This window comes from Canis lupus, chromosome 32, assembly GCF_048164855.1.
Source record: "Canis lupus baileyi chromosome 32, mCanLup2.hap1, whole genome shotgun sequence".
In the NCBI taxonomy this organism is placed as follows: domain Eukaryota; kingdom Metazoa; phylum Chordata; class Mammalia; order Carnivora; family Canidae; genus Canis; species Canis lupus.
In genome coordinates, this window is record NC_132869.1 from 23,214,841 (window position 1) to 23,228,930 (window position 14,090).

At 36.8% G+C, this 14,090-nt stretch overlaps 1 protein-coding gene across 1 annotated transcript in view; it reads left to right on the top strand.

The window, feature by feature from the left end:
- UNC13C (unc-13 homolog C) overlaps nt 1-14,090 on the top strand; it is a 548,174-nt gene that overhangs the window by 264,318 nt on the left and 269,766 nt on the right. The window contains exon 12 of the mRNA XM_072808724.1: nt 548-711. Coding sequence (XP_072664825.1) covers nt 548-711 — 164 coding nt within the window. The remainder of the gene's footprint in view (nt 1-547; nt 712-14,090) is intronic.

A 14,090-nucleotide genomic window follows, 5' to 3' on the forward strand; every position in this document is an offset into this window, starting at 1 on the left:
GAGAAAGGACCCAGGCTGCATCCATGTAGCAGTTCCCAAACTTGTTATTTCCCAATACTTCCCAATATTCCTAAACAAGAAATTGTATGTAGTGATTTTTATTTCATTACAAACTTCTCATTCACTTGTAATCTCAATTCATTGTCCCGACTTCTACCATTTCACAGTCAAAGCCCTTTACACACTAAAATTCTGTATTAACATAGCTAAAAACACATTACTCATCCAGGGCCCTATAATTTTCTCTGAGCCCATGAGTGCAAAAATGTTCTAGCATGTAGAAATGCAAAAACTTCCTACTACAATGAATTGATAAATATGAAACATTTGAATCATTGATTCTTTGTATGCCTAGGCAGAAATAAAACCAATTTGCATAAATATGAGGTGAGTTAGAATAAAAACCCAATATATTCCTATTGCTTCTATATGCTGATGAAACATTAGATGCAATCACAATGCAAATATAAATTACCGAGAGTTACATTTACATATTTCTGGCCTATTCTGAGGAATTACTGAACAATTGAAAACCACTTACTTTTAGAATCTGTTCCATTACTTGACTGAAGTGAAGTCTAATGGTGGAGTGAAAATCCCAGAGGTCAAAGGGGAGGAAGCCTGGAAAGTTTTCTTTGATGATGCTTCCCAAGAAATAGTTGATGAATTTGCCATGCGTTACGGGATTGAATCCATTTATCAAGCTATGACGTAAGTACTCTAGAACATGTACATATTCAAAAATCTCTGTTGAAATCTAAAGAAAATGTAAGAAAAGCATTCATCTCCATTCTTCTAATTCAAATGAAATTTTAATTATAAAGTCAGTTACATATGAATGAACCTATTTATTCTGGCTACTCTCTCACACAGCTCTAAAGTGTTAAGGATTTGACAATTCACTACTACCATCTTCCCCAACCTTACTTTGTTCTTAGAGTGTTCTCTATTGGGAAACAGTGTTAGCAATACCTTGGAACTTAAAATTGCAAAATCTCTATCCTACCTACCCCAAACCTACTGAGTCAGAAATTCTCAAAGTGGGTCCCAGTGATCTGTGTTTTAATCAGTCCTCCCGATGGGTCTCATAAACTCTAAAGTTTGAGAACCAATGCCCTACTTGATATCTGAGAAAACTAAAACCTGATGATTGAAGTGCACTGCCCAACTTCACAGTCTGTTAATGTCAGAGATATATCCAAAGCTATTACAGTGTCTTGACCCAAACCATAGGATATATTCTTCCTTTCTATATTTCTATCAGTGCTGCTAATTCAGCAAAACTAAGATTTATTGAGAACATACATTCTGCAGTAAATGTGGTTCTTTTTTTTTTTTAAGATTTTATTTATTTATTCATGAGAGACACACAGAGAGAGGCAGGGGCACAGGCAGAGGGAGAAGCAGGCTCCATGCAGGGAGCCTGCCATGGGACTCGATCCTAGGTCTCCGGGATCATGCCCTGGGCCGAAGGCGTAGACGCTCAACTGCTGAGCCACCCAGGTGCCCCAGTAAATGTGGTTCTATAGAAGTGACTATACAGACCTTTACTGAGGAGTTTCAGTAAGGGTTTAGAATTGGAGAATTGGGTTGTACCTTGCCCACAGTATACTGTTTGAAACCTAGTCTAAGTGTATAAATGCATACTGTTCAGTTATATACCATATATAATATGTAAACTACTTATGTATATATATTAGAAAACTGTACTTTCATATTAATGATCGGATCATATTTTCATGTCAATCAAAGATGCAGACCCAGATCATGAGTCATTTGCAACCATCTGAATGATGGATGTGGATTGGACCAAAATCAATGCTCTTCTTCCAAGTTTACTGTTCTTAGCATTTAATCACTAGTTATAATTCTAGAGCAGAATATGTAAGACTACATTTAGATTTTTTTATGAATTGTATGCTTTTTTGGTTGACAGTGTCCTAAATCTAAATAATAAAGACTTAGAGATTATAGAGGTAAAAAGAAAGTTAGAGGTCATGTAGTTGAACCTCTCTCCAAATCAGAAACCCTATTGCTGCATCCATTACTGTGGTCATCATCCCTCTGCTTATTTGCATGCAGCAACAGCATATTGCTTTTCAGGCAACCTATTTTGTAATTGGACAGCCATAATGGAGTCTGTGACTTTGTCATCTCCCCTGTCCCATGTCAATGGCTATAATTCAGACTACCTAGTATCAGATTTGAGCACAGTAAAAATGCAACTATGATTAACAGTCTAAAATAAATGAACTATTCTGTGAGAAGGAAGCTATGTTAAAAACGACAACAACCAAACAACAGCAACAAGAAGACTGCTTCTGGAAATAGTGCCAATAAAAGAAATGATCAAGTTAAATTTATCCCAAAATATCTCTATGAGCTGATGTCACATTACTTCTTTGCCATGCTTCCTATATTCTGAGAAGCATAATCATGTTAATATAGAAAAAGGATTAACTGTATGACAGTTTAAAAGAGAAGAATCATCCTTCATTCATTTATCACTTGTATTTTTCTCTTGCCTTTAACCTAAGTAAACAGTAACAATAAAATACTTTTGGATACTTCCTTGGTATCAAGTGACCTGCATGTGAACTCATAATTACAAAGGGCCTTACAATAAGTATTTTTAGCTTTGTGGGGCCTATAGTCTCTGACACAACTGCTCATCCTGCACTCCAAGTGCAAAAACAGCCATAGGTATTAAGTAAACAAATGGGCATGGCTATATACTGACAAAAACAAAAGCAAAAACAAAAGCAACACACATACAAAAACAATAGGCTGGGCTTGGCTATGGCCTTAGATGGCTAACTTTTGGTCTAAAGAATGAGAGCAAGGCAGATAGGCATAAGAGGGGAAAATGTCTTCTATCTTGGTGATAAATTGAGAAATGCACTTTGATGATGACAAAATGCAGTAGATTATGTAGTTGACCCATTGAGGGTCTACTTCTAGATTATAGTTTTTTGTTGTTGTTTTTTTTGTTTGTTTGTTTTTTTTTTACGTACTGTAAACGTATTTCTTCTCTTCCTTATGATTTTCTCAGATTTTCTCTAGCTTATTCTAAGGGCACATATACATCAAACACACAAAATGTGTGTTTATGACTATTGATATGACTGGTAAATAAGGCTCCCAGTCAATTGTAGGCTTGTGGTTAAGTTTTTTAGAGTCAAAAGTTATATGTGGATTTTTGACTGTGCAGGAGTCAGTGACTCTAAGCCCTGTATTGTTCAAGGACCAACTATATCATATCTACTTCTGGTTATACATTTGATTTTATATTGATATTTTTATTTGTTAAATATTTCTTTCAGCTTTTGAGTACTGACCGAGATGGCCTTAACATTTCCCTCAACTTGATAAAACTTTACAGACTCTTTCTTGCCTCTAGGCCCCTAACCTCCCTCTCACCTTGACCCTTACAGAATCCAGAAGGGTTAAACCCAGAGGTCCCTGACCTCCCTTTTCTTATAGCATTTACTTTAGAAAACTTGTAATGGTAAATTCTTTGAATTATAAATTTTTCAAAAGCCTCTTGTCAGTTTTACAACCCAGGAGTAGCTTTCTCAAGGACCTGGGAGGCATCTCTCTCAAATACAATAATCAAGGAGGAGTATAGGCCCCTGGTCCCAGTCTCTGTAGGTGGGGCGGGGTAGGGGTTAGGAGCCTAACTTGGACAGGTGCCTTTCTCCAAGTTGTAATACTATTTCAGGGTATGAGTACAAGAGAAAATGTATCTTTTCTTTGGTTAACGTCAATTAGCAAACACAGGTAACTAGGATTCTCCCAACTCCAGTTCTTAAAACCTCCACTTCATCCCCCTTCCAATTTAGCACTTAAAAATATCCCCATCTGTCATTTCAGTGGAGTTGAGTTTGGACTGAATTCTGATTTCTCTTCCCTATTGCACACCCTTGAATAAAATTTTTCTGGCCTATTTCATGATGTCCAGTGCAATTTTGTTTTGATAGTACGAGTTTTAGCATCTCACCAGAATAAAAAATATTTCTGTTGTTTGACAGTTGGATAACTCCTAAAAAAAATTTGACTACAAACATAAATATGATCTCTTCATTTATTATTATTATTTTTTTTAAATTTTTATTTATTTATGATAGTCACAGAGAGAGAAAGAGAGAGAGGCAGAGACATAGGCAGAGGGAGAAGCAGGCTCCATGCACCGGGAGCCTGATGTGGGATTCGATCCCAGGTCTCCAGGATCGCGCCCTGGGCCAAAGGCAGGAGCCAAACCGCTGCGCCACCCAGGGATCCCTCTTCATTTATTATTAATTGATGATCATTAGTTATTGAAACAGTTTTTATAGAAAACTATGCGCATACTCATTTTATATCAAAATGCAAATATTATAATTACACGTGTAATCTAGTTTGAGAGAGATAATAGACTGGTGTCACTTAGAGAGGTGCTTGAATTCAGTTCAAAGATTTCAAATTGCTATCTTGAATACAATAGCTATATGTTTATTACTGCCTTATAAAAAATTCTAGGTGCATGATAGAAACTCTGTACATATTTTTAATTGAGTGAATCAGAAGTAGAAGCTCTTTATTCTCAACTTCTCCTGGCACATTTCTTCATGTCAGAAGTTCGCAATTGCCAGGGCTCCTGGGTGGCTGTCAGTGAAATGTCCTACTCTTGGTTTTAGCTCAGGTCATAGTCTCTGGGTCTTAATCCAGCCCAGCATAGGACTCCACATTCAGCGGAGAGTCTGCTTGGGATTCTCTCTCTCCTTCTCCCACCCCTCATTCACACACATTCTCTCCCTCAATCTCTCTCTCCCTCAAATAAATAAATCTTAAAAAAAAAAAGTTCACAATTGCCAAAAGCATAAAAAATGGAACTTGAAAGATTAAGCTGGTGTAGGTATCTATTTTACCTTGTAAGTGTTTTAAAGCATACCATATTGATTATTTATAATAATTTGGAGAAATTTCAGAGTACTGACATTCTTCTGTTAGGTGTTGAAATATAACTTTCAGAGATTTTTTTTCTACCATACTTTCCAATTGATCGTCCTGTAATTGAATTATAATATGACTCCTATTGCTGACCAATGAATAACATAATTTTTAAAAAAGAGTTTATGAATAACCAACTATATCTTCAAATTTTAGTTGGTTGCCTGTTGAATCAGTAGTATTTACCTGTTATCTTGAAACTTTGCTTCAGGGGATGGAGAAAACTAACCAAGCAATAACAACAAAACCTAGAACTACACATGTCAAACTTACCTCAGAAGTATTTCCCTTAATTTTAAAAACACAAGATTAGGGAACTAAGCTTCAAAGAAGAAACGGATATCCTGTCTACCTAGTAAGGACATTTGCAAATTTGGGAAAGGACAAAACTGCTTAATTTCTGTGGGCTTTCCTAGATACGATTTGATCAAAAAAAAAATCAAAGCTCAGTTTCTTTTGATATTTAAAGACTCCTTTTGCTTAGCCAAATCCCCAGGTAACCTTATAATCTTCCTGTTTTTAGTAGAGATTGCCTGGTTTCTTTTAAGCATACTCCCATTTCTTTGAAGATGGATTTGGAGCAGATGGATTTGGGAACTGTGTATTAAGCCAGAGAGTCTGGATGTACATTATTAAATTTTCTTCTTGTGTATTTCTCATCATAAGAAGGAGGCTGAATCTATTCTGCTGGTAAATAATCTGAACATTAATACTGAACTTCCCAGTCCTCTAAGGTACCTCCTGCTTATTACAAGTGCTCTCTCCTTTTTACCACAAAACATTTTCTGTGAGGGTACAATTTATTAGCCCTATTTGTTGCATTAAAAAATGTACTTTTTGTTTGGGAACATTCATGAGAAAGGCGATCACAGTTTTCCTATTTGGACAAGCGATTGATCAAGGACCAGGAGGATTTGTTCCCACATGGTAAATTCAACCATCCATCTAAAAAAAAAAAAAAAAAAAAAGGTAATTTTCTGATATATGACAGTAGTAATGAAAGTGTTTCCTTTCCAAAGAAGTTCATCATTTTATATATTTTGCATCATGATGCTGAGCATAGAGTCTGTTGTTAAGTTTTTTTAGTAACTAGATGGAAATGAGACCGCCAAGGCAAGCGAGGGTCCAAGAACAGATTTTATTGCAGGCACCCTCGGGCGAGGTTCCACGACTCACGGGGGAAAGAGAGTGAGTCAAGGAAGTCGCGCCAAGACAAGGTGGTAGGGGGTTTACATAACGTTGTAAGGCAGAACGGTTTCCTATTGGTTGGCTCATATGCAAAGGAAGGATTGCAATCCAACCAGTCAGAGTGACCCTCACTATGCAAAGGAAGGATTGCAATTCGACCAAAGGTGACTTCCTCCTCTGGGGTTTGAAGGGCATTGGGTTCGGTTGGGGAAGTCCAAAGGAGAAGTGTAAGGGTCTGCTCAAGCTGTCAGCAGGTCATTGGTCCATTGGCGTCCCAAGTGGAGGTGGTGACAGGAACCTCAGCCATTTTGGCGTATCCACCATCTTGAGGAGTTTCCCTTCCCGCCTGGCCCCAACATCTATGTTCATCATAAGAATTTTGGGAGTCCTTCTATGCAAAAATATACACTCTTAAAAATGTTCTGACATACCTACCATTCACCCCTAAACACGTGCAGGGAATTCCATGTCAGCATCAGGGATTAAATTGTCCTTTGGAGGTAATTTCTGTCAAACAAATATATTTTAACTGGGTGTTTAATGAGTCTTTCATTTATTATAAAATGAAACCCCAGGAGTCTTACCAAGTCTAAGATTTTGTTAGACTATGGTCATGCATCCGTAATACCAAATGAGAAAAGCATTAAGTCAGTACTTTTCACTTTGGTGTCCTTAACAACCTTTACTTTGGTACTGGCACTCTCAATTGAATTTATATTTGAACTAGAACTATGGGGATACAGTTTATTTTAAAGGCACTAGTCTATGCTTGAATCATGATCCTGCTTTCTGAGGAGAGTGCTGCTTAATTGATGAATGAATCACTCATTCCTGCAAGAAATATTTATTGAGGACCTCCCATGTGCCAAGGAGTTTTCTAGGCACTAAGGGATACATTACCAAAGAAGAAGGCAAGATCTGGTGTTTCAGGGAGTCCCTATTCCAGAAGATACAATTCATTTATTTGATAGACATTCTGAGTATTTAAGTATGAGGACTTATACAGGGCTTTGGGATACAGCAGTAGAAGATACCTCTTGCTTCAGTGAGCTAATCGAGATCACAGAGGAAGAAGAAATAACAAAAAGACAGCATAATCGAGATATACATGGGTACTGTAAGAGCACAGACATAAAGCGACCAAACCCAGACATAGATGAGGAGAGGTGTCAGAGAAAGCTAATGGTCAGCCTAAGGGTCTCAGCCTTACCTGTTCTTCAACTTCCACCATTCCTCCAAACCTTGTGCATTTCATTACTTTCCTGTCTCCCACCGCTGCCTTCACATTCAAAGCCTCTACAGCTGAGTTCAAGTAATCCATAGCATCCGTGAAAAATTATGATGCTTTTTGCCAAAAGTGGATCCTTAAATGTTTGACCCTTTTAGGTGACAAGCATGTGTGCCATCACTGAAATGCATGCTACTTTGAATTCTAGGGAGCAAACGTAATAAATGCTATTTTAGTGTATTTCTACCATTTGGAATACGGATAATCTTTCCTTTCATCTTGTATGGTTTCTCTGCCATCTCCAAAGGTTCTAAAAACTATTGTCATCTTTATGGTACTTCTTTCCAATCATTTATTTTTATTAAGAAAAAAAAATGATCTTGAAATCTTTTAAATCAAAGGCATTTTAATCCCTTGAAAACCACAAGATGATGTGATTCCAGAGTGTCACTGAAAAGGCAGATGAGTTAGGTGATTGTCCTTCCCCTCCCCCTCCACATTGATGTCTACAAAACAATAGCAAGTAAGCTGAATCCAGATGTATTATTTGAAATACATGTGACTCCCCAACATTTTGCCAATAATCTTTGAGAATTAATGGTTGATAATATTGTAGCAATTGCTTTAGCTGAAAACATGCCAGTAACTGTGTCATTATTGGCAATTTAAGCATCATCATTTTTAAGTCTGTTACTCTAACTTTTCCCACAAAGCTGAAATTCCATTTGTTAAATTGGTTTGACACTAACCCCATTTTCTTCAAAAAGTAGTCAGGTGATTTAAACATTATTAATCCATTGTTTTCAATTGTGTCTGTGTGGGAAATGTTAGCAGTTTCAGAGATTACAATAGCACTTTTCGACCTATTTTATTTGAAGGTGTACTTTTTGAAGGAATTGTTTGCAACAAAGATCTATTCAGTCACTTTAAATTGCTAAATGTACTTTAAATCCTGTTTTCCCTCTCCCTCCTAGAACAATATAAGTAGCACTGAAACTACAGCCTTTAAAAGGAATTGATTTTCAAGGAGATGGTTAGAAGCAAGAAACTTTGTCTTGGCAATTACCACACATAAAGTGAGAGGGAGGTGCTTTGCAAATTGAAGAATGTGTAGAAACCTGTTAGCTAAAAACTCCCAAAGAGCAAAGGATGCCTGCAGATGACTCCCTGTTCCCTGCTTTCTGGACATCCCTATTAACCAGGGGCTCCAGTAGAATCAAATGTTGATGGTGAGAGGAAGTAATGTTTATGGCTGGACACAACCTGTTATCTGTATTCAGAAACGCGTAGCACATTAAAGCTTGGAAGGGTTAGATCTCTTCACTTCAAAGATGGAGAAACTGAATCTAAGAGTGATAAAATTACTTTTCTAAGATCACAGAACAGGATTAGAGTGAATTATGCCTATGCCATGGCACCTGTAACTCTAAATTAGCCACCCAGAATTTCTCCATCTACCCCACATACCTAAAAAAAATTTGTTTACCATATTTTCAAGGCTTCCAAGAAATATAGCCACTAATCCTGATTAAAACTTCTCCTTCTTTGAAATTTCTCTTTTTTTCCCTTTTCCTCTTTCCATCATCTAAGAAATGTGTACATTAATGCATACTATTATCTTGATTATACTGACTGCCTAATCATTTATCATTTAGGTTAAAAGTTAACGTGAAATGGCAAGTTCAAAGTAGACTATTGTTTGGTACCAGAGGTACCATGTGTACCTCTTGTGTACCATGATCCTAGTCACAGTTTCTAGAAAAGGACAGGTAGGGACTCCTGGATGACTCAGTTGGTTTAGTTGATTAGTTGGTTTAGTTGATTTCTGCTCAGGTCATGATCTCAGAGTTGTAATACTGAGGCCCACTTCTGCTTCTGTGCTGGGTGTGGAGTCCACTTAAGATATTCATTATCTCTCTCCCTCCTTCTCTCCCCCTCTCTCCCCTTCTTCCTCCCTCCCTCCCCCCTTCCACTCTCCTCCCTTCTTAAAAGAAAAAAAAAAAAGAAAAAGAAAAAAGAAGACCGGTATTTTTACCAATCAGGGAAGAGGTTAAATTCATAAGAGTGACCTGGAAATTCTGAATTTCAGTGTTTTATTTTTAAAATTAATATCAAATGCTTAAACTTTTTTCCCCAAATGCCTAAACTTTTAATTTTATTATTACAACTCCTGATTAATTCCCCAGTCACTAATTTTAAGAAGATCATTTTAATGTAAGTTCTAAGAGGGCGCATCATTGTATCTTAAATTTTTAGACATATTGAGACATGTTCAATTAATTCTGGTCAATTAAGGAAATCATTTTTATGACTTGAATCTATATACCTTTTTCAAAGGTATAGGTAACAAACAATGAAACTTTTATTGCTTACAATTTTAATTATTTCCTAAGAAAAATGCCATTGTAAGGCTAATTTGATATCACAACTGATATAAAGGCCTAATGGAATGAAAAGTATCATTAAGTGACCTGCCAGGTTTTTCTCATTGTCCTTCTTTGGTTTCCACAACTTCACTATTCTCATCCCTGTTTTGCCTTAGAAATTATAAGTGAAAAATCATTCCATTAATACCGTCAAAATTAAGTCTCAATATATTTTTGTTAAGTGAATTCAAAGTGGTATATATTTTATATTAATTGTATAGTAAATTTTTTGCAACTTTGCATTAACCAGAAACTGGTAAGGTCTATGATAAACTTTGAAAGTAAAAACATTTTGTGGGTGATTCATTATTGACTTCTTTTATAAAAATCTTGTTTAATGATGTTTTAAAGAATAATATAGTTTATATACTTTTACATTATGTAGTACTTTAAAGTTACTTCTTTAGAAAAAAAAACATGAAGAAATTTTGTCTTTAGTCAAAGAGAAATTTTAAAGGATGTTAGATTACTTTGTTTCATGCTGAATGTTACAAAGAGACTTGTAAAATCAACAATAGGGCGAAAGTTGAATCAACATTTAAAATCTGTTTTATATAGATTTTTCTATATTAGGATAGATTAGGATAATAAAGCATGCTAATGGTAAATTATTTTAAAAATACAAAATGTATTTTCTAAATAACAAAAATCTCTAGCCCTACATGGAGATAACTTTGTGACCTTTTTAGTTAATAAGTATTTCCTGCCAGATTTTTGGTTGTTTCTGCTTTATACCTACATGTGCATGTGTGTGCATGCAAGTGTGTATGTTAAAATAATATGTAAAGATGTTTACATCTTAATTGTTTGGCAACTTACAGGGTTCCTTTGAATCAGTATTTGTTGACCACCTGGGTTAATTATCAGCATTCACCTGAAGACCTTAATCTGAAATCTGAGCCTCTAAAAGTGTTCCACTCTTTCCCATGACTTTATTTAAATACAGCTTTCCTTTAGATTGGAGAAAGATACTTAACCTGCTTCTATTGATGGGTTTTCCAAATATAAGAGCTGGATTCCGCCTCCTCCCCTCCCCCGCCCATCTAATCTAAACTAGCTGTGAATTCTTATCTTGCTGGATATCCCCAGGATATACTGTTGCCAGTGTTCTTTCTGCCCTTTTTTTTCTAACTAGCTTCAAATCCCATTGCCTATTCCATTGCTGTCTTACAATCTTGAGAGTTATATACCCTTTAATAGATAGTGAGTTGGTGCGGGAAATAAGAGACAGCTCTTTACTGTCTTGAGAAGCCATTAGTGTGGATTAGGAAAGTGGCTGACAGCCTTACTGGCCAGCAGCCTAGGTCCCAATCTCAGATATAGCGTAAAAAGTGTGATGTTGCTAGAAATATCTCCCCATTTCCTCTCTAGTCAGGTTAATATTTTAGGAGCTAAAACACTAGTCAGCCACTGAACATCTCTCAATCTAGCAGGCTGCCCTAAAATTAGGCAAAGTCCTCCTGGATACTGGGAAATCTTTGACTAGTACTCTAATTTCAAATGCTTTTATGACTTGACATTCTTTTTTGTTTTTCCTGGATATGTCCAGGAAGTTTTGAGTGGAAGTTTTGAGTGAGTGAATCATATGTAGCTACCTACCTTTAATAATACCCAAGAAATCAGGCAGCCCGGGTGGCTCTGCGGTTTAGCACCGCCTTCAGCCCAGGGCCTGATCCTGGAGACCAGAGATCGAGTCCCACTTCAGGCTCCCTGCATGGAGCCTGTTTCTCCTTCTGCCTGTGTCTCTGCTTCAATCTCTCTCATGAATAAATAAATAAAATATTTAAAAATAATATTAATACCCAAGAAATCATCTCAATTAAATTTAAATCAGAAAGCAAAATATTTGTCTATCCTCTAAGATGAATATATGCCTAATGCTCTAGAAAATTTAAAATATACAGCGGTTATAAGCAGAATGTTATTAACCTTCAAAGTTATTGTTATCATTACTATTAACTGCTATGCACTTCAACAAATGTTTATAAAGCAACTATATGTTTTGATAAACTGCCACACTCAAGGTATCCAACCACATGCCCTGTATACTCTAACTCAACATAAATACCGTTGGCTCACATTGTTTTGTTTTCATTAATAAACATTGGTCAACTCCTGTGTGGAAGAAAATACTATGCTACTGGAAGGCTGAATAAGATAATAACCAAGCATGAACTAAACACATGCTGAAGGAAGCAGATGCATGTATAAGTAATACACAACACTGTAGAGAAGAGGAGGATAAGTTAAGTGAAATATAGAGAGATGGTTTTGAACGTAAATTGCCTGAACTCCAATCCTGAATCACCTTACTTGCTCTGTGACTTTAAGAAAGAAAAACTATTAGGGGGTGCCTGGGTGGCTCAGTCATTTGAGTGTCTGACTCTTGATTTTGGCTCAGGTCATGATCTCAGGGTCATAAGATCGAGCTCCATGTCCTGTTCTGTGCTCAGCGAGGAGTCTGCTAGGGATTCTCTCTCTCCCTCTTCCACTGTCCTTGTGTCCCTGCATTTCTTCTCTCTCAATCTCTTTCTCTCCCTAATAGAAATAAATCTTCTATTTATTCCTTTTAAGGAAAAAAAATAGAAAAGAAAAAATGTTTAATTACAGCAAGCAGTGAGGGAGTCAGACTTCAAAGCACTAACAAAACAAAGCAAAAACATAACATACCTAAGATGACCTAGTTTCCATGGAATTCTTGTGCTGTTCTTGGTGGGACACTAAACTGGTGTTCATATTTTAAGAGGTCATAATAAATTTTCAGATATAACATGAGTAAAATCAAGTTCAAGATTGTTTTGTTAGAAACTTTAGGTTTCAGAAAAATATTTGAGGTTTTTTTTTTTAATCTTGGAGCTCAAAAACAGTGTGATTCTGTGAGTTTTAGATTATCTCAAGATGCGTGTGAGTTTTAGACTATCTCAAGATTATTTTCTCCTTCTGACTGTGGTGTGTGAAGTGCTTAGTCATTTTGGAAGCAAGGCAGAAGTGTCATTTTTTGCTCCTATATCTTCCCAAATTGTTTTTTCCTGCTTCCAATACCTACTCATTTCAATTTATCTTTATACCACTTCAGAGTCATCTTCCTAAATTTTTCTGATAATGTCAGTCCCCTCTGCAAGAATCTCCACAACTTCATATAGTCCATGTGAGAATGTGGAAACTCCTTAGCTTGTGACCAACAGAATCTGGCCTTGACCAGCACTTTACCTGGGTGGCCCCCAGCACCTCCTCACTTTTCATCCTGTTTCCTCTTCATGCAAACTCCTGTCATTCCACTAACATCTTGTGAAGGTCACAGTGATGTGTGTTTGTCAAGTCTAACAGTTTGTTTTCTGTCCTCCTAAGATTTTCTCACTGCACCCAACAACATCAATCACCCTTTATGTACAAATCTCCCATTCTCATGGTTTCTCTGATTCCAGTAGCCTGCCTTTCCTTTTACCCATCTGGCTTTTTTTTTTTCTTTTTTTCCATTTGGCCTCAGTCATAGAATTCACTCTTTTTTTTTTTTCTTTCACTAGTCCCTTGCATATTGGTGTTTCCAGGTTCCACACCCTGGCATTTCTCTTTTCCGGCTACATAATCTTCCTGGACGATGTTATCCTTCCTCCTGGTTTTGACTGACTCTGACATGTTGGTGACCCCCACATCTAAGTGTCCAGTTCAGATATCCAGTAACCTGGCAGACATTCCTATGTAAAAGCTCTGCAAGCTACCTTGGGTTCAACCCAACCGAACACATGATCCCTACCTCATAATTCCTTTCTCCTTTTTAGGTCCTAGCTCATTTGGCAAAGGTACCAGTTACCCAAACTGAAACCTTGGAACTTAACCATTTCTCTTCCCGACTTCTCATTCCTCACCAGTCACCAAGTCCTGGCAGTTTCTCTTCTCTCAGTGTTTTCAAATTCATTCCCTCCTCCATATTTCTGTAGTCACTGCCCTAGTTCAGACACCCACCATCTCTTCCCTAGATAGCCTCCTAACTGGACTCTCCAGTCTCACCTTCTTTCAAACCATCCTTCTAAAGTCTGCTCCCCACCAAGTTAATCTATTTAAAATTCAACTCTGTTGATGGTACTTTCTATCCATATAAACAGCTAGAGTTCCTTGAAGATATATATATTTTTTTCCTACATTGACTCTTAAGATTTTGGGTTTTGTTTGAAAATAATCTGATCTACAATATAGGTCCAATTTGCCTAACATATTTCATGAGACTCTCCTACACACTCTCTAACCCTGTCTTTGGTCTG